Genomic DNA, 21,590 nt, shown 5'->3' on the forward strand with positions numbered 1-21,590 from the left:
ACCAAGTCAGAGATAAGAGGCCATACCAAGTCAGAGATAAGAGGCCATACCAAGTCAGAGATAAGAGGTCATACCACCACTGGCGGCTACACACTCTTTAGATCTATTGTCTGAATGCCAGTCCGTAGAGGAGATGGTACTGTTGGTTGTTTCTAACTGTGTATTGCAGGTATATGCATATATTCCTTGTGACTGTAAATGTTCATTGTGTGGTTCATTGGTTCGTTGACACTGCAAAGTATTTCCTGTTGTGGGGTGGAGGGGGGGCAATAACACATTCTGTGGACATTACATTTGTCTTTCCTTTGCTGAAAGACCCATGGTCGATATACATACCAGATATGTGTACTCCAGTCACATGACTTCGACTCGACCCGACTTGATATAAAATAAAATAACTTGAAGCTTGACTTGGACTTAGAGCCTCAAGACTCAGGATTCGACTTTGACTTGAGACTGATGACTTGAAATGATCTGGCCAGATTTTTGTAACTCAGTTTGTAGCACAGAGCCTACTTGATTACTCTCCACGCTGTCAGAGATAGTATCACACTTGCAAAAACAAAACAAAAAACGGATTAGCTAGTGAAACGCACATTCGGCCCTCTGATTGAACCAGCAAATTGTCAAGGTCAACACGGGTCGGGTGAGCTAGCACAGAGGGAAGAATGATGTACATGAACCCTGGATTGCTGATTACTACGTGTTGGCCAATGAGAGGCTTTGAAGTCACAGGTCAGCCATATTGTCTCTACTCAGAAAAACAGTCCTCTACAGTAACAGTAGCCCTTTCTAAAAAATTATACTTTTAGGAAAATGTTTTATTTTAGCACCTTCCTAATATTGACCCCCCCCCCCCTTTTTTGTCCTCAGAACAGCCCTAATATGTCAGGGCATGGACTACAAGGTGTCGAAAGCGTTCCACAGGGATGCTGGTCCATGTTGACTCCAATGCTTCCCACAGTTGTGTCAAGTTGGCTGGATGTCCTTTGGGTGGTGGACCATTCTTGGTACACACGGGAAAACTGTTGAGGGTGAAAAAACCCAGCAGCGTTGCAGTTCTTGACTCAAAGTGGTGCGTTTTGCACCTACTACCATACACCGTTCAAAGGCACTTGCATATTTTGCCTTGAGAGAAGGGTGTTAGGTCATGGGAGAGGGCAGGGAGGCGGGCAGGGAGAGTTGGCCTAGAGAACTGGAGGTCTGGAGCTCCAGGGAGTAAGCTATACTCTCTCAGGCCCAGGGAGAGGGCAGGAAGGTGGGCAGGGAGTGTTGGCCTAGAGGTCTGGAGCTCCAGTGTAAAGCGTGGAACTCCAGAGAGGGTCTGACCCTGATGTTATCAAGATATGAACCCCAGCTTCACAGGCTGCAGAGACCTAGCTGGCTAATGGAAACCAGATGCTAGATGACTTCCAACACATACACACACACACACACACACACACACACACACACACACACACACACACACACACACACACACACACACACACACGATGCCTGGGCACGGTACAGGAGGAGGATTTGATTTGAAAGGAGGGGGGGTATGGGAGGGGGAGATGTGTGTGTGTGTGTGTGTGTGTGTGTGTGTGTGTGTGTGTGTGTGTGTGTGTGTGTGTGTGTGTGTGTGTGTGTGTGTGCCCACACTGTATGTACTTGACAGAGGTTTGTTCAAGTCGGTTTGCTGTTTCACTGCTGCAACCGTCATGTAATTCCCCAAAGGATATGTGGTGCATTAAGCAATGATCTGGCCTGGGTCTCTGGGTCTCTGCGTCTCTGGGTCTCTGGGTCTCTGGGTCTCTGGGTCTCTGGGTCTCTGCGTCTCTGCGCCTCTGCGCCTCTGCGTCTCTGGGTCTCTGGGTCTCTGGGTCGCTGGGTCTCTGCGCCTCTGCGCCTCTGGGTCTCTGCGTCTCTGGGTCTCTGCGCCTCTGGGTCTCGGGGTCTCTGGGTCTCGGGGTCTCTGGGTCTCGGGGTCTCTGCGTCTCTGGGTCTCTGGGTCTCTGCGTCTCTGGGTCTCTGCGTCTCTGCGTCTCTGCGTCTCTGCGTCTCTGGGTCTCTGCGTCTCTGCGTCTCTGCGTCTCTGCGTCTCTGCGCCTCTGGGTCTCTGGGTCTCTGGGTCTCTGGGTCTCTGGGTGTAGATGTAGTTTATTTTGAAGGGATCAGTGTCAGGCCTACTGCTGGGCTGGGAGACATGTAGGCTGAGGAGGAGAGTAGTGGAAGAGGAGAAGGTAGAGGTTGAGGTGCATACAGCCCGTCTCTGGGGATCTGGGGATCTGGTGCTGGGGATCTGGGGTATTGGGGCCGGGGATCTGGGGATCTGGTGCTGGGGTTCTGGGGTATTGGGGCTGGGGATCTGGGTTATTGGGGCTGGGGAATTTGGACTGGGGATCTGGGGTATTGGGGCTGGGGATCTGGGGTATTGGGGCTGGGGATCTGGGGATCTGGGGAGTTGGGGCTGGGGATCTGGGGTATTGGGGCTGGGGATCTGGGTTATTGGGGCTGGGGATCTGGGGATCTGGGGAATTGGGGCTGGGGATCTGGGGTATTGGGGCTGGGGTTCTGGGGTATTGGGGCTGGGGATCTGGGGTACTGGGGAATTGGGGCTGGGGTACTGGGGATCTGGGGTACTGGGGAATTGGGGCTGGGGATCTGGGGCTCGATATCTGGGGCTGGGGAAGTGGGGATCTGGGGTATTGGGGCTGGGGAAGTGGGGCTGGGGTTCTGGGGTATTGGGGCAGGGGATCTGGGGTACTGGGGCTGGGGAATTGGGGCTGGGGATCTGGGGTACTGGTGCTGGGGATCTGGGGTATTGGGGCCGGGGATCTGGGGATCTGGTGCTGGGGTTCTGGGGTATTGGGGCTGGGGATCTGGGGTATTGGGGCTGGGGATCTGGGGTGCTGGGGTACTGGGGCTGGGCATCTGGGGTACTGGGGAATTGGGGCTGGGGATCTGGGGCTCATATCTGCTGGGGTACTGGGGCTGGGGATCTGGGGTACTGGGGAATTGGGGCTGGGGATCTGGGGCTCGATATCTGGGGCTGGGGAACTGGGGTCTGGGGTATTTGGGCTGGAGTTCTGGGGTATTGGGGCAGGGGATCTGGGGTACTGGGGCTGGGGAATTGGGGCTGGGGATCTGGGGTATTGGGGCCGGGGATCTGGGGATCTGGTGCTGGGATTCTGGGGTATTGGGGCTGGGGATCTGGGGTATTGGGGCTGGGGATCTGGGGAATTGGGGCTGGGGATTTGGGGTATTGGGGCTGGGGATCTGGGGTATTGGGGCTGGGGATCTGGGGAGTGGGGATCTGGGGTATTGGGGCTGGGGATCTAGGGTATTGGGGCTGGGGATCTGGGGATCTGGGGAATTGGGGCTGGGGATCTGGGGTTTTGGGGCTGGGATTCTGGGGTATTGGGGCTGGGGATCTGGGGTGCTGGGGAATTGGGGCTGGGGTACTGGGGCTGGGGTACTGGGGTACTGGGGAATTGGGGCTGGGGATCTGGGGCTCGATATCTGAGGCTGGGGAACTGGGGATCTGGGGTATTGGGGCTGGGGAAGTGGGGCTGAGGGTTCTGGGGTATTGGGGCAGGGGATCTGGGGTACTGGGGCTGGGGAATTGGGGCTGGGGATCTGGGGTACTGGGGATCTGGGGTACTGGGGTACTGGGGATCTGGGGAATTTGGGGTCTGGGGATCTGGGGTATTGGGGCTGGGGATCTGGGGTACTGGGGCTGGGGATCTGGGGTATTGGGGCTGGGGTACTGGGGCTGGGGACTGGGTACTGGGGCTGGGGATCTGGGGTTTTGGGGCTGGGAAACTGGGGCTGGGGATTTGGGGAATTGGTGCTGGGGATCTGGGGTATTGGGGCTGGGGATCTGGGGTATTGGGGCTGGGGAAGTGGGGCTGGGGATCTGGTGTACTGGGGAATTGGGGCTGGGGATCTGTAAGTTCATGCATGTCGTTATGACTAGATGATATTGTAGTGAATTTTATCAAAGACTCTATGAGGCCCTAGAAACAGAGAAGCAACAATCCCCTCACACACACACACACACACACACACACACACACACACACACACACACACACACACACACACACAGAGAGAGAGAGAGAAGCAGGGAAGCAACAATGCACTTAAGATCAATGAACACTGAGACAGGAAGAGGCAGAGCTGCCATCTGCCAATCAGGGCAGGCCTCAGGGAGCAGAGTCTGACGCAAACCAGGAAGCCACCTGATGTGAGCGGGGTCAGATAAACGGAGTAGCATGGGTGGTCACACAGGACAGGTGCTTCCTTAACGCCCCCCTTCGCACACATTCTCTCACACACACACAAACACAAAGAGATTCCCTCAGACAGGGCCAGGTGGGGCGGGGGGACAAGGGGGACAGTGATGACGAAGGACAGGGCACGCATACGTACCCTCACACACACACACACACACACACACACACACACACACACACACACACACACACACACACACACACACACACACACACACACACACACACACACACACACACACACACAGACCTCTGACAACAAGCAGGAAACTCTAGAGAGCAGGCTATTTTATACCTGGATGTGTCTCAAATGGTACCCTTTTCCCCAAGTAGTGCCCTATGTAGGGAATATGGCTCAAGTCTATAGTAGTGCCCTATGTAGGGAATAGGGATCTAGTCTATAGTAGTGCCCTATGTAGGGAATAGGGATCTAGTCTATAGTAGTGCACTATGTAGGGAATAGGGCTCTGGTCTATAGTAGTGCCCTATGTAGGGAATAAGGCTCTAGTCTATAGTAGTGCACTATATAGGGAATGGGGTGACATTTGGGATTTAGCCAATATAACCGGAATGTTACACAAACAGTCCTGAATTAAGAGTTCCTGGATGTTGATCTATGAAGGGGACAATACAGAGATGAATGCAACTTGAGGGGAGACCATACTGTACTGCAGCAAGCATCCCAGGAGTGAGAGGGGAAAGGGGGGATAAGGGGGGGTCCGAGAAGAGGGAGGGGATAAGAGGGGAGTCTGAGTCAGCGAAGAAATGTGCACGTACACAGGTCCTACTCTCTCTCTCTCTCTCTCGCTCTCTCTCTCTCTCTCTCTCTCTCTCTCTCTCTCTCTCTCTCTCTCGCTCTCTCTCTCTCTCTCTCTCTCTCTCTCTCTCTCTCTCTCTCTCTCTCTCTCTCTCTCTCTCTCTCTCTCTCTCTCTCTCTCTCTCTCTGTCTCTCTCTCTCTGTCTCTCTCACACACACATACACACACACACAGCATACACACACATTTGGAACTGATTAAACTCTTGAACTGACGAACGCTGCAACTCAAGATGAGCGACTGCAGATTCCTTCCCAGTGTATGTGTGTCTGCAGATGTTGTCCAAGAGGTCTACACTTCCTGGCTTGATTGAAACTCAAACGACTAGACAACAATGGTGAAATGTACTACATCTACCATCTACCATCTATGTCTACCATCTACCATCTGTAAAGTCCACGGAGAATAAGAGCACCTCCTCCAAGCTGCCCACTGCACTTAGGCTAGGAAACACTGTTACCACCGATAAATCCACAATAATTGAGAATTTCAATAAGCATTTTTCTTTGGCTGGCCATGCTTTCCACCTGGCTACCCCTACCCCGGTCAACAGCCCAGCGCTCCCCACAGCAACTCGCCCAAACCTCCCCCACTTCTCCTTCACCCAAATCCAGATAGCTGATGTTCTGAAAGAGCTGCAAAATCTGGACCCCTACAAATCAGCCGGGCTAGACAATCTGGACCCTCTCTTTCTAAAATTATCTGCCAAAATTGTTGCAACCCCTATTACTAGCCCGTTCAACCTCTCTTTCGTATCGTCTGAGATTCCCATAGATTGGAAAGCTGCCAGGGTCATCCCCCTCTTCAAAGGGCGAGACACTCTAGACCCAAACTGCTACAGACCTATATCTATCCTGCCCTGCCTTTCTAAGGTCTTTGAAAGCCAAGTTAACAAACAGATTATCGACCATTTCGAATTTCACCGTACCTTCTCCGCTATGCAATCTGGTTTCAGAGCTGGTCATGGGTGCACCTCAGCCACGCTCAAGGTCCTAAATGATATCATAACTGCCATCGATAAGAGATATTACTGTGCAGCTGTATTCATCGACCTGGCCAAAGCTTTCGACTCTGTCAATCACCACATTCTTATCGGCAAACTCAACAGCCTTGGTTTCTCAAATGATTGCATCGCCTGGTTCACCAACTACTTCTCCGATAGAGTTCAGTATGTCAAATTGGAGGGCCTGTTGTCTGGACCTCTGGCAGTCTCTATGGGGGTGCCACAGGGTTCAACCTTAGGCTGACTCTTTTCTCTGTATACATCAATGATGCTGCTCTCGCTGCTGGTGATTCTTTGATCCACCTCTACGCAGACGACACCATTCTGTATACCTCGGGCCCCTCTTTGGACACTGTGTTAACTAACCTCCAGACGAGCTTCAATGCCATACAACACTCCTTCCGTGGCCTCCAACTGCTCTTAAATGCAAGTAAAACTAAATGCATGCTATTCAACCGATTGCTGCCCGCACCTGCCCGCCCATCCAGCATCACTACTCTGGATGGTTCTGACTTAGAATATGTGGACAACTACAAATACCTAGGTGTTTGGTTAGACTGTAAACTCTCCTTCCAGACTCACATTAAACATCTCAAATCCAAAATTAAATCTAGAATCGGCTTCCTATTTCGCAACAAAGCATCCTTCACTCATGCTGCCAAACATACCCTCGTAAAACTGACCATCCTACCGATCCTCGACTTCAGCGATGTCATTTACAAAATAGCCTCCCACACTGTACTCAACAAATTTGATGCAGTCTATCACAGCGTTTTGTCACCAAAGCTCCCATATACTACCCACCACTGCGACCTGTATGCTCTCGTTGGCTGGCCCTCGCTTCATACTCGTCGCCAAACCCACTGGCTCCCGGTCATCTACAAGTCTCTGCTAGGTAAAGCCCCACCTTATCTCAGCTCACTGGTCACCATAGCAGCACCCACCCGTAGCACGCGCTCCAGCGGGTATATCTCACTGGTCACCCCCAAAGCCAATTCTTCCTTTGGCTGCCTCTCCTTCCAGTTCTCTGCTGCCAATCACTGGAACGAACTGCAAAAATCTCTGAAGCTGGAGACTCATATCTCCCTCACTAGCTTTAAGCACCAGCTGTCAGAGCAGCTCACAGATCACTGCACCTGTACATAGCTCATCTGTAAATAGCCCATCCAATCTACCTCATCCCCATAATGTATTTATTTATCTTGCTCCTTTGAAACCCAATATTTCTACTTGCATTAATCTTCTGCACATCCTACCATTCCAGTGTTTAATTGCTATATTGTAATTACTTCACCACCATGGCCTATTTATTGCCTTACCTCTCTTATCCTACCTCATTTGCACATGCTGTATATAGATTTTTCTTCTGTATTATTGATTGTATGTTTGTTTTTTCCATGTGTAACTCTGTGTTGTTGAATATATCAAACTGCTTTGCTTTACCTTGGCCAGGTCGCAGTTGCAAATGAGAACTTGTTCTCAACTAGCCTACCTGGTTACCATCTACCATCCACATCTAAAATTGACATCCACCATCTACCATCTAGCATCTACATCAACCATCTAAATACACCATCCACCATCTACATCCACCATCTAACATCTACATCTACCATCCACCATCTACCATCTACCATCTATATCTACATCTACCATCTACATCTACCATCTATCATCTCCATCTACCATCTACCATCTACATCCACATCCACCATCTATCATCTCCATCTACATCTACCATCTACATCTACCATCTACCATCTACCATCTACATCTACCATCTACATCCACATCAACCATCTACCATCTACATCTACCATCTATCATCTCCATCTACCATCTACCATCTACATCTACCATCTACATCTACCATCTACCATCTACCATCTCCCATCTCTATCTACATATACCATATACCATCTATATCTACCTTCTACCATCTACATCTACCATCTACCATCTACATCCACCATCTACATCCACCATCTACATCTGCCATCTACATCTACCATCTACAGCTACCATCTACATCTACCATCTACCATCTCCCATCTACATCTACCAGCTACCATCTCCATCTACATATACCATACACCATCTAACATCGCCCTAATCTGAGGAAATAACTGATGATACTAAGATAGTTTTCCAGAGCTCTGTGTAGTATGACGCCTCCATTTTCCATGGTTATCTGTGACATGGGAGCCGATGGGGATCATGATTTGTGGAGGTGGTTAGTTTGGGACCATAAGAAAATATATAGAGAAGGGAATGTTTTATTGGCGTGCCAATAACATATTACAGATACTCAGAATGACTAAGTTCAACATGAGTCATCAAGAAGGGACAAAGACTTGTCTTTCTCAGACACACACACAGACACACACAGACACACACACACCGACACCGACACACACACACACACACACACACACACACACACACACACACACACACACACACACAGACACACACCCACACAGACACACACCCACACAGACACACACAAACACAGACACACACACACACACAGACACACACACACACACACAGACACACACAGACACACACACACAGACACACACACAGACACACACACACACACAGACACACACACACACACACACACGCACACACACACACAGACACCCACCCACACAGACACACACACACACACACACACACACGCAGACACACACACACAGACACGCAGACACACACACACAGACACACACACACACACACACGCAGACACACACACACAGACACACAGACACACACACGCACAAACATAACAAAACACACATAACAACACACACACACACGGTGGGTCCAGCCTGTGTAGCAGCTGGGGATCTCCTTCACCTCTTGGTTTGTTCTGAATGGCCCATAAACTGTCTGCACATAGAAACAACACTAGATGGTAGAATGTAGAATGGCCCATAAACTGTCTGCACATAGAAACAAGACTAGTGTCACGCCCTGACCATAGAGAGCCTTTTATTCTCTATGTTGGTTGGGTCGGGGTGTGACTAGGGTGGGTAATCAATGGTTGTTTTTTCTTTGTTGGCCTGGTATGGTTCCCAATCAGAGACAGCTGTTTATCGTTGTCTCTGATTGGGGATCATATTTAGGCAGCCATTTCCCCACTGTGTTTTGTGGGATCTTATTTTGAGTTAGTGCATGTAGCACCTCTGTCGTTACAGTTAGTTGTTTGTTTCCTTTTGTTTTTGTAGTTTCACCAAATAAAATATGTGGAACTCAGAGCACGCTGCGCCTTGGTCCGTCTCTCCACACAAGCATAACAACTAGATGGTAGACGGTAGAATGGCCCATAAACAGTCTGCACATAGAAACAACATTAGATGGTAGACGGTAGAATGGCCCATAAACAGTCTGCACATAGAAACAACACTAGATGGTAGATGGTAGACGGTAGAATGGCCCATAAACAGTCTGCACATAGAAACAACATTAGATGGTAGACGGTAGAATGGCCCATAAACAGTCTGCACATAGAAACAACACTAGATGGTAGATGGTAGAATGGCCCATAAACTGTCTGCACATAGAAACAACACTAGATGGTAGATGGTAGAATGGTCCATAAACTGTCTGCACATAGAAACAACACTAGATGGTAGATGGTAGACGGTAGAATGGCCCATAAACAGTCTGCACATAGAAACAACACTAGATGGTAGATGGTAGAATGGTCCATAAACTGTCTGCACATAGAAACAACACTAGATGGTAGATGGTAGACGGTAGAATGGCCCATAAACAGTCTGCACATAGAAACAACACTAGATGGTAGACGGTAGAATGGCCCATAAACAGTCTGCACATAGAAACAACACTAGATGCTAGACGGTAGAATGGCCCATAAACTGTCTGCACATAGAAACAACACTAGATGGTAGATGGTAGAATGGCTCATAAACTGTCTGCACATAGAAACAACACTAGATGGTAGATGGTAGAATGGCCCATAAACTGTCTGCACATAGAAACAACGCTGCTTCCTCCACTTGTTTTCTTTCTCTCTTTTCCTCTCTACCTCTCCACCTCTCTACCTCTCCACCTCTCTTCCTCTCCATCTCTCTACCTCTCCACCTCTCTTCCTCTCCATCTCTCTACCTCTCTTCCTCTCCACCTCACCATCTCTCTTCCTCTCCACCTCTCTTCCTCTCCACCTCTCCACCTCTCTACCTCTCTACCTCTCCATCTCTCTACCTCTCCAACTCTCTTCCTCTACCCCTCTCTTCCTCTCTCTACCTCTCTACATCTCTCTACCCCTCTCTACATCTCTCTACTTCTCCATCTCTCCACTTCTCCATCTCTCCATCTCTCTACCTCTCTCTACCTCTCTACCTCCCTCTCCATCTCTCTACCTCTCCATCTCTCTACCTCTCCACCTCTCTTCCTCTCCATCTCTCTACCTCTCCACCTCTCCACCTCTCTTCCTCTCCATCTCTCTACCTCTCTTCCTCTCCACCTCTCTTCCACTCCATCTCTCTACCTCTCCATCTCTCTTCCTCGCCACCTCTCTTCCTCTCCAACTCTCTACCTCTCCACCTCTCTACCTCTCCATCTCTCTACCTCTCCACCTCTCTTCCTCTACCCCTCTCTTCCTCTCTCTACCTCTCTACATCTCTCTACCCCTCTCTACATCTCTCTACTTCTCCATCTCTCCACTTCTCCATCTCTCCATCTCTCTCCATCTCTCTACCTCTCTCTACCTCTCTACCTCTCTCCATCTCTACCTCTCTACCTCTTTCTAACTCTCTCTACCTCTACCTTTCTCTACCTCTCTCTGCCTCTCTCTACCTCTCTCTGCCTCTCTACCTCTCTGTGTCTGTTTCTCTATATCTCTCTCTGCCAGGTCTCCCTCTCTACCTCTCTCTACCTCTCTGTCTGTTTATCTCTCTCTCTGCCAGGTCTCACTCTCTACCTCTCTCTACCTCTCTGTGTCTGCTTCTCTCTCTCTCTCTGCCAGGTCTCCCTCTCTACCTCTGTATTCTGGGGTTGTTGATCAGTCTATCGGCCGGTGGAGGCTCAGGGCAAGTCCAAAGGGGTAGTTCTGTGCCTCTTTATAAATAACAAATGGTGCGCTGCTTCCAGTGGGAAGGATATCTCAAGCTTTTGCTCACCTGGTATACAGAGCCTTCAGAAAATATTCACACACCTTGAAAAAAAAATCACATTTTGTTGTGTTACAGCCTCAATTTAAAATAGATTAATTGAGATGTTGTGTCACTGGCCTACACACAATACCCCATAATGTCAAAGTGGAATTATGTTTTTTGACATTTTTACAAATTAATAAAAAATGAAAAGCTGAAAGGTCGCTCAAGTCGAACAGTGAATTTCAAACTCAGATTCAACCACAAAGATCAGGGAGGTTTTCCCAATGCCTCGCAAAGAAGGGCACCTATTGGTAGATGGGTAAAACACTTTAAAAAGCATGGTGAAGTTATTATTTACACTTTGGATGGTGTATCAATACACCCAGTCACTACAAAGATGCAGGTGTCCTTTCCAACTCAGTTGCAGGAGAGGAAGGAAAACACTCAGAGATTTCACAATGAGGCCAATGGTGACTTTAAAACAGTTAGAGTTTAATGGCTGTGACAGGACAAAACTGAGGATGGATCAACAACATTATAGTTTCTCCACTATACTAGCATAATTGACAGAGTGAAAAGAAGGAAGTCTGTACAGAATAACATTTTTCCAAAACATGGATCCTGTTTGCAACATGGCACTAAAGTAATACTGCAAGAAATTTGCCAAAGCAATTACATTTTTGTCCTGAACACAAAGTGTTGTGTTTGGGTAAAATCCAATTGAACACGATACTGAGTACTACTTTCCATATTTTCAAGCATAGATGGTGGCTGCATCGTGTTATGGGTATGCTTGTCTTCGTTAAGGACTGGGGAGTTTTTCAGGATGAAAAATAAGTGGAATAGATCTAAGCACAGACAAAATCCTAGAGGAAAACCTTGTTCAGTCTGCTTTCCACCACACACTGGGAAATTAATTCACCTTTCAGCAGGACAATATCCTAAAACACAAGACCAAATGGTTTTCACATGTGAACCTGCAAATTTGAAATATTTTTTTTTGGGGGGGGGATATTCACTTTATCCTGCCTTAATAAATATATCTACCTCAAATACCTGGTACCCCTGCACGTTAATCTGATACTGGTAGTTTCATTCTTATTTTACTCTTTATGTGTTGCTATTTGTATTTGTAATTTTTTTTTTTACTCTGCATCATTGGGAAGGGCTCATAAGCAAGCGTTTCACCGTAATGTAAACACCAGTTGTATTTGGCGTTTGTGACAAATACAATTTGATTTGATTTGTAACGGCCTGGCTGTCAGAGGGTGGGAGGAAGGGAAGTGGCTGATTTTTTTCAGAGCCGACAGGAATTGGCCTCACGGTTCCTCTTCTCACCACGGGAACAATGCCGTGGTGTCACACCCCTCCGCCATTCACATGGAAACATGCTCCCAGAATTCCGCTCCCAGGCTTGAGTTAAGACCTGAGGCTGAGAACTGAGAGAAGGAGAGAGGGAGGGAGGGAGGGAGGGAGGGAGGGAGGGAGGGAGGGAGGGAGGGAGGGAGGGAGGGAGGGAGAGGAGGGGGGCGGGAGGGAAAGAGAAAGAGAGAGAGAGTGAGAGTGAAGGAGGGAGGGATGAATAGGAGAGGGGGAAGGGAATGAGGGAGAGATACTCCTTCATTATATAGTTACTCTCTCTTATTCCCTCATTGTTGCTCTCTCCCGCTCTTTGTACAAAGGACAAATTAACTTCAGTATGATGTGCAGTTGGCACGCTAAGGCCCTTTATTCACCCTTATGAACAGAACAGAGCTCCAGCTCCACCCATACACACACACACACACACACACACACACACACACACACACACACACACACACACACACACACACACAACCACACACCAGCCCCAACCCTAGCCCCAGCATGGCTGATTGTGAGGGTCTGGAGGTCTTTAATGAAGACCTGGTTATAACCCAGAGCAGAGCAGGACTATAGCCTGGATGAACCAGACGGAATGCTGCGCTCACCGCTGAAACAGTGGGGCTTCAGGGCGGGTTGCCAGGCTAGAGCAGGAGAAGTAATGGGAGTGACAGTGTTTAGCTTGAGCTGTAGTTGTAGTTCATGCTGTGTCATGACATGTTCTGTGTCATATACACACACACACAGGCCGCTTATCGCTCTGGAAATCTATTTCACTCTTACACGCGCACACGCGCACGCACGCACACACACACACACACACACACACACACACACACACACACACACTTAGTCTTGTGTTCTGCACAGTATCACTGTGAGAGGTCACACACAGACAAAGATTCAGCTCCAACCCAGGTTCCCGCATCGCGAAACAAGGTTTCACTCAACTCTCCACACTGTCACACCGCCCCGTATCTAGCTCTTAATTACACCCTTCTGTAAATTAAGTTCCGTTATCAATGTGTGCCAGTCTATCCGCTCCACAGCTCTTCAACCAGATGGAGAAACATAACAATAATGAGGATAATATGGGCAATAGGAGTCACGGACCTACAGTAGAGCCTTTTAGTAAGCTAGAGTTAGCTACAGGAGTCAATTTACATTACGGAAACGTAGTACCTCGCATACAGCCTTAAAAACATTGTATAAGACAGATAAAACCATGTAAAAGGTAGATAAAAACATGTAAAATATTAATAAAACCATGTAAAATATACAGTTAAAGTCAGAAGTTTACGTACACTTAGGTTGGAGTCATTAAAACTCGTTTTTCAACCACTCCACAAATTTCTTGCTAACAAACTATAGTTCAGGCAAGTCGGTTAGGACATCTACTTTGTGCATGACACAAATAATATTCCAACAATTGTTTACAGACAGATTACTTCACTTATAATTCACTGTATCACAATTCCAGTGGGTCAGAAGTTTCCATACACTAAGTTGACTGTGCCTTTAAACAGCTTGAAAAACTCCAGAAAATGATGTCATGGCTTTAGAAGCTTCTGATAGGCTGATTGACATCATTTGAGTCAATTGGAGGTGTACCTGTGGGTGTATTTCAAGGCCTACCTTCAAACTCAGTGCCTTATTGCTTGACATCATGAGAAAATCTGAAGAAATCAGCCAAGACCTCAGAAAAAAAATGTAGACCTCCACAAGTCTGGTTCATCCTTGGGAGCAATTTCCAAATGCCTGAAGGTACCAGGTTCATCTGTACAAACAATAGTACGCAAGTATAAACACCATGGGACCACGCAGCCGTCATACCGCTCAGGAAGGAGACGCGTTCTGTCTCCTAGAGATGAACGTACTTTGGTGAGAAAAGTGCAAATCAATCCCATAACAACAACAAAGGACCTTGTGAAGATGCCGGAGGAAACAGGTACAAAAGTATCTATATCCACAGTAAAACAAGTCCTATATTGACATAACCTGAAAGGCCCTCAGCAAGGAAGAAGCCACTGCTCCAAAACCAACATAAAAAAGCCAGACTACGGTTTTCAACTGCACAAAGATCATACTTTTTGGAGAAATATCCTCTGGTCTGATGAAACTGTTTGGCCATAATGACCATTGTTATGTTTGGAGGAAAAAGGGCGAGGCTTGCAAGCCGAAAACACCATACCAACCGTGAAGCACGGGGGTGGCAGCATCATGTTGTAGGGGTGTTTTGCTGCAGGAGGGACTGGTGCACTTCACAAAATAGATGGCATCATGAAGCAGGAAAATTATGTGGATATATTGAAGCAACATCTCAAGACATCAGTCAGGAAGTTAAAGCTTGGTTGCAAATGGGTCTTCCAAATGGACAATGACCCCAAGCATTCTTCAAAAGTTGTGGCAAAATGGCTTAAGGACAACAAAGTCAAGGTATTGGAGTGGCCATCACAAAGCCCTGACCTCAATCCTATTGAAGAACTGAAAAAGCGTGTGCGAGCAAGTAGGCCTACAGACCTGACTCAGTTACACCAGCTCTGTCAGGAGGAATGGGCCAAAATTCACCCAACTTATTGTGGGAAGCTTGTGGAAGGCTACCCGAAACATTTGATCCAAGTAAAATAATTTAAAGGCAATGCTACCAAATACTAATTGAGTGTATGTAAACTTCTGACCCACTGGGAATACGATGAAAGAAATAAAAGCTGAAATAAATCATTCTCTCTAATATTTTTCTGACATTTGACATTCTTAATGTAAAGGGTGTGTGCTGGTGGCAGAGACGTCAGGCGCAGGGGAGCAAAACTGTGTTTACAACTGAGCAGTTTAATAATAAAAACCACCGGAATCAGAACAAACAATCAATGGGTACAAAACCCGTCGCTCACCAGATAACGTGCACATGCACTTACAATAAACAATTCCGGACAAGGACATGGCGGGAACAGAGGGTTAAATACATAACATGTAATGATGGAGTTGAAACCAGGTGTGTGCGAAGACAAGACAAAACAAACGGAAAATTAAAAGTGGATCGATGATGGCTAGAAGACTGGCGACGATGACCGCCGAACGCCGCCCGAACAAGGAGAAGAACCAACTTCGGCAGAAGTCGTGACACTTAAAATAAAGTGGTGATCCTAACTGACTTAAGACAGAGAATTTTTACTAGGATTAAATGTCAGGATTTGTGAAAAACTGAGTTTAAATGTATATTAATTCAACTCTAGATTAAACCATGTAAAATATCAATAAAACCATGTAAAATATAGATAAACCATGTAAACTATCGATAAAACCATGTAAAATATAGATAAAACCATGTAAAATATAGATAAAACCATGTAAAATATAGATAAAACCATGGAGAATATAGATTAACCATGTAAACTATAGATACAACCATGTAAAATATCTATAAAACCATGTCAAATATAGATGAAACCATGTAAAATTATAAAAAAACATGTAAAATATAGATAAACCATGGAAACTATAGATAAAACCAAGTAAAATAGAGATAAAACCATGTAAAATATATAAACCATGTAAATATAGATAAAATATAGATAAAACCAAATAAAATATGGATTAAACCATGTAAAATATAGATAAAACCATGTAAAATATTGATAAAACCATGTAAAATATAGATAAAACCAAATAAAATATGGATTAAACCATGTAAAATATAGATAAAACCATGTAAAATATTGATAAAACCATGTAAAATATAGATAAAACCATATCAAATATAGATAAAACCATATAAAATATAGATAAACCAAATAAAAGATGGATAAAACCATGTAAAATATAGATAAAACCATGTAAAATAGATACAACCATGTAAAATATAGATAAAACCATGTAAAATAGATAAAACCATATAAAATATAGATAAAACCATTTAAAATAGAGATAAAACCATGTAAATATAGATAAAACCATGTAAAATATAGATAAAACCATGTAAAATAGATAAAACCATGTAAAATATAGATAAAACCATGTAAAATATAGATAAAACCATGTAAAATATAGATAAAACCATGTAAATATAGATAAAACCATGTAAAATATAGATAAACCAAATAAAAGATGGATAAAACCATGTAAAATATAGATATATAGATAAAACCATGTAAAATAGATAAAACCATGTAAAATAGATAAAACCATAAAAATATAGATACAACCACATATAATATATAGATAAAACCATGTAAAATATCAATAAAACCATGTAAAATATAGATAAAACCATGTGAACTATAGATATATTGATAAAACCATGTAACATATATAAACCATGTAAATATTGATAAACCATGTAAAATATAGATAAAACCATTGTAAAGATTATTAAAACCATAGAAAGGGAGGTTAAAAGCAGTGTGAAAGAGAGGAGGACTATGGAATACAGCTTCCATCCTGTCCATTAAAAACATTGGCTTCTTTCCTTCCTCTGTTACGGTAGCTTCCTGATTCCTGACCAATAACAACTCTATCCTCCTAACTCCAAGAACAGGACACACACATAGACACACACTCTATCCTCCTGTACAAAAACTTGAGCTGAGCTCTCTCTCTCTCTCTCCTCTTTCCTTGTTCATATCTTCCCTCCTTCCTGTTGTCTGTGTCTCACTCTTAAAACAGGACAAAGACGACAACTGTTCTGTTGGAAGGGTTTTGAAGTTCCTCGACAAACATCGGACATGGATATCAGGAAGGAGGGCAGAGAGGAGGAGGGAGGAGGAGTGGAGAGGCGTATGAACGGATGAGAGCGGAAGCTGCTGGGTTCTTGGAGGAAACAGGCAGGTGACGGAGGGTGGAGGGGGGGGTGTAGTGGGGGTTGTCTGTATCCCCCTTCTGGTTGTTTTAACAGCAGTTGGTTGGGCACAGGGCAGACTGGATGCTAGACAGGAACGTGAGCTAGTCGACACCCTGCTGAGGTCTCTGTTCCTCTCTATGTTTCTCCCTCTCTGTTCATCCCTCTCTGTTCCTCTCTCTGTTTCTCTCTCTCTGTTTCTCCCTGTGCCTCTCTCTCTCTGTTCCTCTCTCTCTCTGTTTCTCTCTCTCTGTTTCTCTCTCTCTCTCTGTTTCTCTCTCTGTTCCTCTCTCTCTCTGTTCCTCTTTCTCTGTTTCTCTCTCTGTGTTTCTCTCTCTGTTTCTCTCTCTCTGTTTCTCTCTCTGTTTCTCTCTCTCTGTTCCTCTCTCTGTTTTTCTCTCTCTCTGTTTCTCCCTGTTCCTCTCTCTCTCTGTTCCTCTCTCTCTCTGTTTCTCTCTCTCTGTTTCTCTCTCTCTGCTTCTCTCTCTGTTTCTCTCTCTCTGTTTCTCTCTCTGTTTCTCTCTCTCTGTTCCTCTCTCTCTGTTCCTCTCTCTGTTTCTCTCTCTCTCTGTTTCTCCCTGTTCCTCTCTCTCTCTGTTCCTCTCTCTCTCTGTTTCTCTCTCTCTGTTTCTCTCTCTCTGCTTCTCTCTCTGTTTCTCTCTCTCTGTTTCTCTCTCTGTTTCTCTCTCTCTGTTCCTCTCTCTCTGTTCCTCTCTCTGTTCCTCTCTCTCTCTGTTCCTCTCTCTCTCTGTTTCTCTCTCTCTGTTTCTCTCTCTCTGTTCCTCTCTCTCTGTTCCTCTCTCTGTTTCTCTCTCTCTCTGTTTCTCCCTGTTCCTCTCTCTCTCTGTTCCTCTCTCTCTCTGTTTCTCTCTCTCTGTTTCTCTCTCTCTGTTCCTCTCTCTCTCTGTTCCTCTCTCTCTCTGTTTCTCTCTCTCTGTTTCTCTCTCTCTGTTTCTCTCTCTCTGTTCCTCTCTCTCTGTTCCTCTCTCTGTTTCTCTCTCTCTCTGTTTCTCCCTGTTCCTCTCTCTCTCTGTTCCTCTCTCTCTCTGTTTCTCTCTGTCTGTTTCTCTCTCTCTGTTTCTCTCTCTCTGTTCCTCTCTCTCTGTTCCTCTCTCTGTGCCTCTCTCTCTGTTCCTCTCTCTGTTTCTCTCTCTCTCTGTTTCTCTCTCTCTGTTTCTCTCTCTATTTCTCTCTCTGTGTTCCTCTCTCTCTGTTTCTCTCTCTCTCTTTTTCTCTCTCTCTCTTTTTCTCTCTCTGTTCCTCTCTCTGGCCCTCTCTCTGTTTCTCTCTCTGTTTCTCTCTCTCTGTTTCTCTCTCTGTGTTCCTCTCTCTCTGTTCCTCTCTCTCTGTTCCTCTCTCTCTCTCTCTGTGTGTGCCTCTCTCTCTCTCTGTTCCTCTCTCTCTCTCTCTGTTCCTCTCTCTCTTTCTGTTCCTCTCTCTCTGTTTCTCTCTCTCTGTGTTTCTCTCTCTCTCTGTTTCTCTCTCTCTCTCTCTGTTTCTCTCTCTGTTCCTCTCTGATTCTCTCTTTCTGATTCTATCTCTCTGTTCCTCTCTCTCTGTTCCTCTCTCTCTGTCCTCTCTCTCTGTTCATATCTTTCTGTTCCTCTCTCTCTGTTCATATCTCTCTGTTACTCTCTCTCTATCCATATCTCTCTGTTCCTCTCTCTCTCTGTGCCTCTCTCTCTCTGTTCCACTCTCTCTGTTCCACTCTCTCTGTTCCACTCTCTCTGTTCCACTCTCTCTCTGTTCCACTCTCTCTCTGTTCCTCTCTCTCTCTGTTCCTGTTCCTCTCTCTCTCTCTGTTCCTCTCTCTCTCTCTCTCTCTGTTTCTCTCTCTCTGTTTCTCTCTCTCTGTTCCTCTCTCTCTGTTCCACTCTCTCTATGTTCCTGTTCCTCTCTCTGTTCCTCTCTCTCTCTGTTCCTCTCTCTCTGTTCCTCTCTCTCTCTGTTCCTCTCTCTCTCTGTTCCTCTCTCTGTTCCTCTCTCTCTGTTCCTCTCTCTGTCCCTCTCTCTCTGTTCCTCTCTCTCTGTTCCTCTCTCTCTGTTCCTCTCTCTCTGTTCCTCTCTCTCTGTTCCTCTGTCTCTGTTCCTCTGTCTCTGTTCCTCTCTCTGTGTGTCTCCCTCTCTGTTTCTCTTTCACGTTCTATTGTCCTCCCTCTCAGAGGTCCTGAGTAAATATTACCACCAAGCCCTCCCCTCCCTCCCTCCCTCCCTCCCTTCATTTTTCTCTTTTTCTGTCTCTTGCCATCTGCACTCTCTTTGTTTCTCTCTCCATCTCTCTGTTTCACTATGCCAGTCTGTCTCTATCTCTCTGTTTCACTATGTCAGTCTGTCTCTATCTCTCTGTTTCACTATGTCAGTCTGTCTCTATATTTCTGTTTCACTATGTCAGTCTGTCTCTATCTCTCTGTTTCACTATGTCAGTCTGTCTCTATCTTTCTGTTTCACTATGTCAGTCTGTCTCTATCTCTCTGTTTCACTATGTCAGTCTGTCTCTATCTCTCTGTTTCACTATGTCAGTCTGTCTCTATCTCTCTGTTTCACTATGTCAGTCTGTCTCTATCTCTCTGTTTCACTATGTCAGTCTGTCTCTCTCTCTGTCTCCCTATGTCAGTCTGCCTCTTTATCTCGCTGTTTCACTATGTCAGTCTGTCTCTATCTTTCTGTTTCACTATGTCAGTCTGTCTCTCTCTCTGTCTCCCTATGTCAGTCTGCCTCTTTATCTCGCTGTCTCACTATGTCAGTCTGTCTCTGTCTCTGTCTCACTATGTCAGTCTGTCTCTCTCTCTCTCTGTCTCCCTATGTCAGTCTGTCTCTTTCTCTGTCTCCCTATGTCAGTCTGTCTCTGTATCTCTGTCTCACTTTGTCAGTCTGTCTCTGTATCTCTGTCTCACTATGTCAGTCTGTCTCTGTATCTCTGTCTCACTTTGTCAGTCTGTCTCTGTCTCTCTCTGTCTCCCTATGTCAGTCTGTCTCTGTCTCTCTATCTCACTATGTCAGTCTGTCTCTGTCTCACTATGTCAGTCTGTCTCTCTCTTTCTCTGTCTCACTATGTCAGTCTGTCTCTTTCTCTGTCTCACTTTGTCAGTCTGTCTCTGTCTCTCTGTCTCTGTCAGTCTGTCTCTGTCTCTCTGTCTCACTTTGTCAGTCTGTCTCTGTATCTCTGTCTCACTTTGTCAGTCTGTCTCTGTATCTCTTGTCTCACTTTGTCAGTCTGTCTCTGTATCTCTGTCTCACTTTGTCAGTCTGTCTCTGTCAGTCTCTCTCTCACACACTCAAGCACGAAGCATGTCGAGGGTATTGTGAAATATGACTCTCAGCTGGTGATGGATGTGTGTGTGTGTGCGTGTGCTTATGTCTGTAAAATCGCTCGTGCCTCCTACATGTTTGGGGATCCTTACACTCATTCCATACACAGTGGTTGAAGGGCTCTCTGTGGGCTCGCTATGCAAAGAGTGTAACTTAGAGAAACAGCCCCACATCTCTCACGTTAACCCTTACAACTTGGGTTGAACTTTGCCCTTTTTTTCCTTCAACAAATGCAAGAGAAGGAGAGCATCAAATGTCTAGAAATTCTCAAACTGAATACTGTATATTTGCCAGTAAGACAACATTAATTTCCTTGACTGTTATTTATGAGAAGCTTAATGATGGTGAGTTATGAGGTATACCAGACACTAGACATTAGGCTAGTCTGATATACTGTAGCTGCTGGAGTCAAATTCACACATATTGCCGTGGTGCTTTATTCATGCAATTTTGTCCCCATTCTATTCCAAACTGGCTGGATTCTAGAATTCCTCTGAACATTGGTGAGAGAACTAAAAACAAACAGTGGTCTTTCCTCCAGACATCAACAGTTCTGCAGGTTACGATGTGAGCGATTCACACTCAGGACAAGACAAAACAATAGCTATGGTTCCAGTCTCTTCGGGAATAAAAAAACAATTGATGACGAAAAAGCTAGGTAGCCTATGCAATCGTAAAGATAGCAAGTAACACCCACACAACACTGGCTGATTTATCTCTGCAGTTCCTCCGTAATGTTAATATATATTCATATTAGTCCCAAGCCTATTTAGTTAGGATGGGAGTGTTCTGAGATACATTAGACCAAAGTGGAAGTTTCTCACGTCAGAGGTCCATTCACACCCCTGG

General features: G+C 45.8%; 1 protein-coding gene across 1 annotated transcript; it reads right to left on the bottom strand.

Annotated features, from left to right (window-relative positions):
* Positions 1–1,735: 1,735 nt before the first annotated feature.
* On the bottom strand, positions 1,736–3,946 carry LOC106571053 (basic proline-rich protein-like). The gene is made up of 2 exons (XM_045695271.1): positions 2,997–3,946; positions 1,736–2,927 (listed from the first exon to the last, which is right to left on the bottom strand). The coding sequence occupies exons 1-2, from the start codon at positions 3,944–3,946 to the stop codon at positions 1,736–1,738; spliced, it is 2,142 nt and encodes a 713-aa protein (XP_045551227.1).
* Between the last annotated feature and the right edge of the window lie 17,644 nt (positions 3,947–21,590).

This window comes from Salmo salar, chromosome ssa15 (assembly GCF_905237065.1).
Source record: "Salmo salar chromosome ssa15, Ssal_v3.1, whole genome shotgun sequence".
NCBI classification, from domain to species: domain Eukaryota; kingdom Metazoa; phylum Chordata; class Actinopteri; order Salmoniformes; family Salmonidae; genus Salmo; species Salmo salar.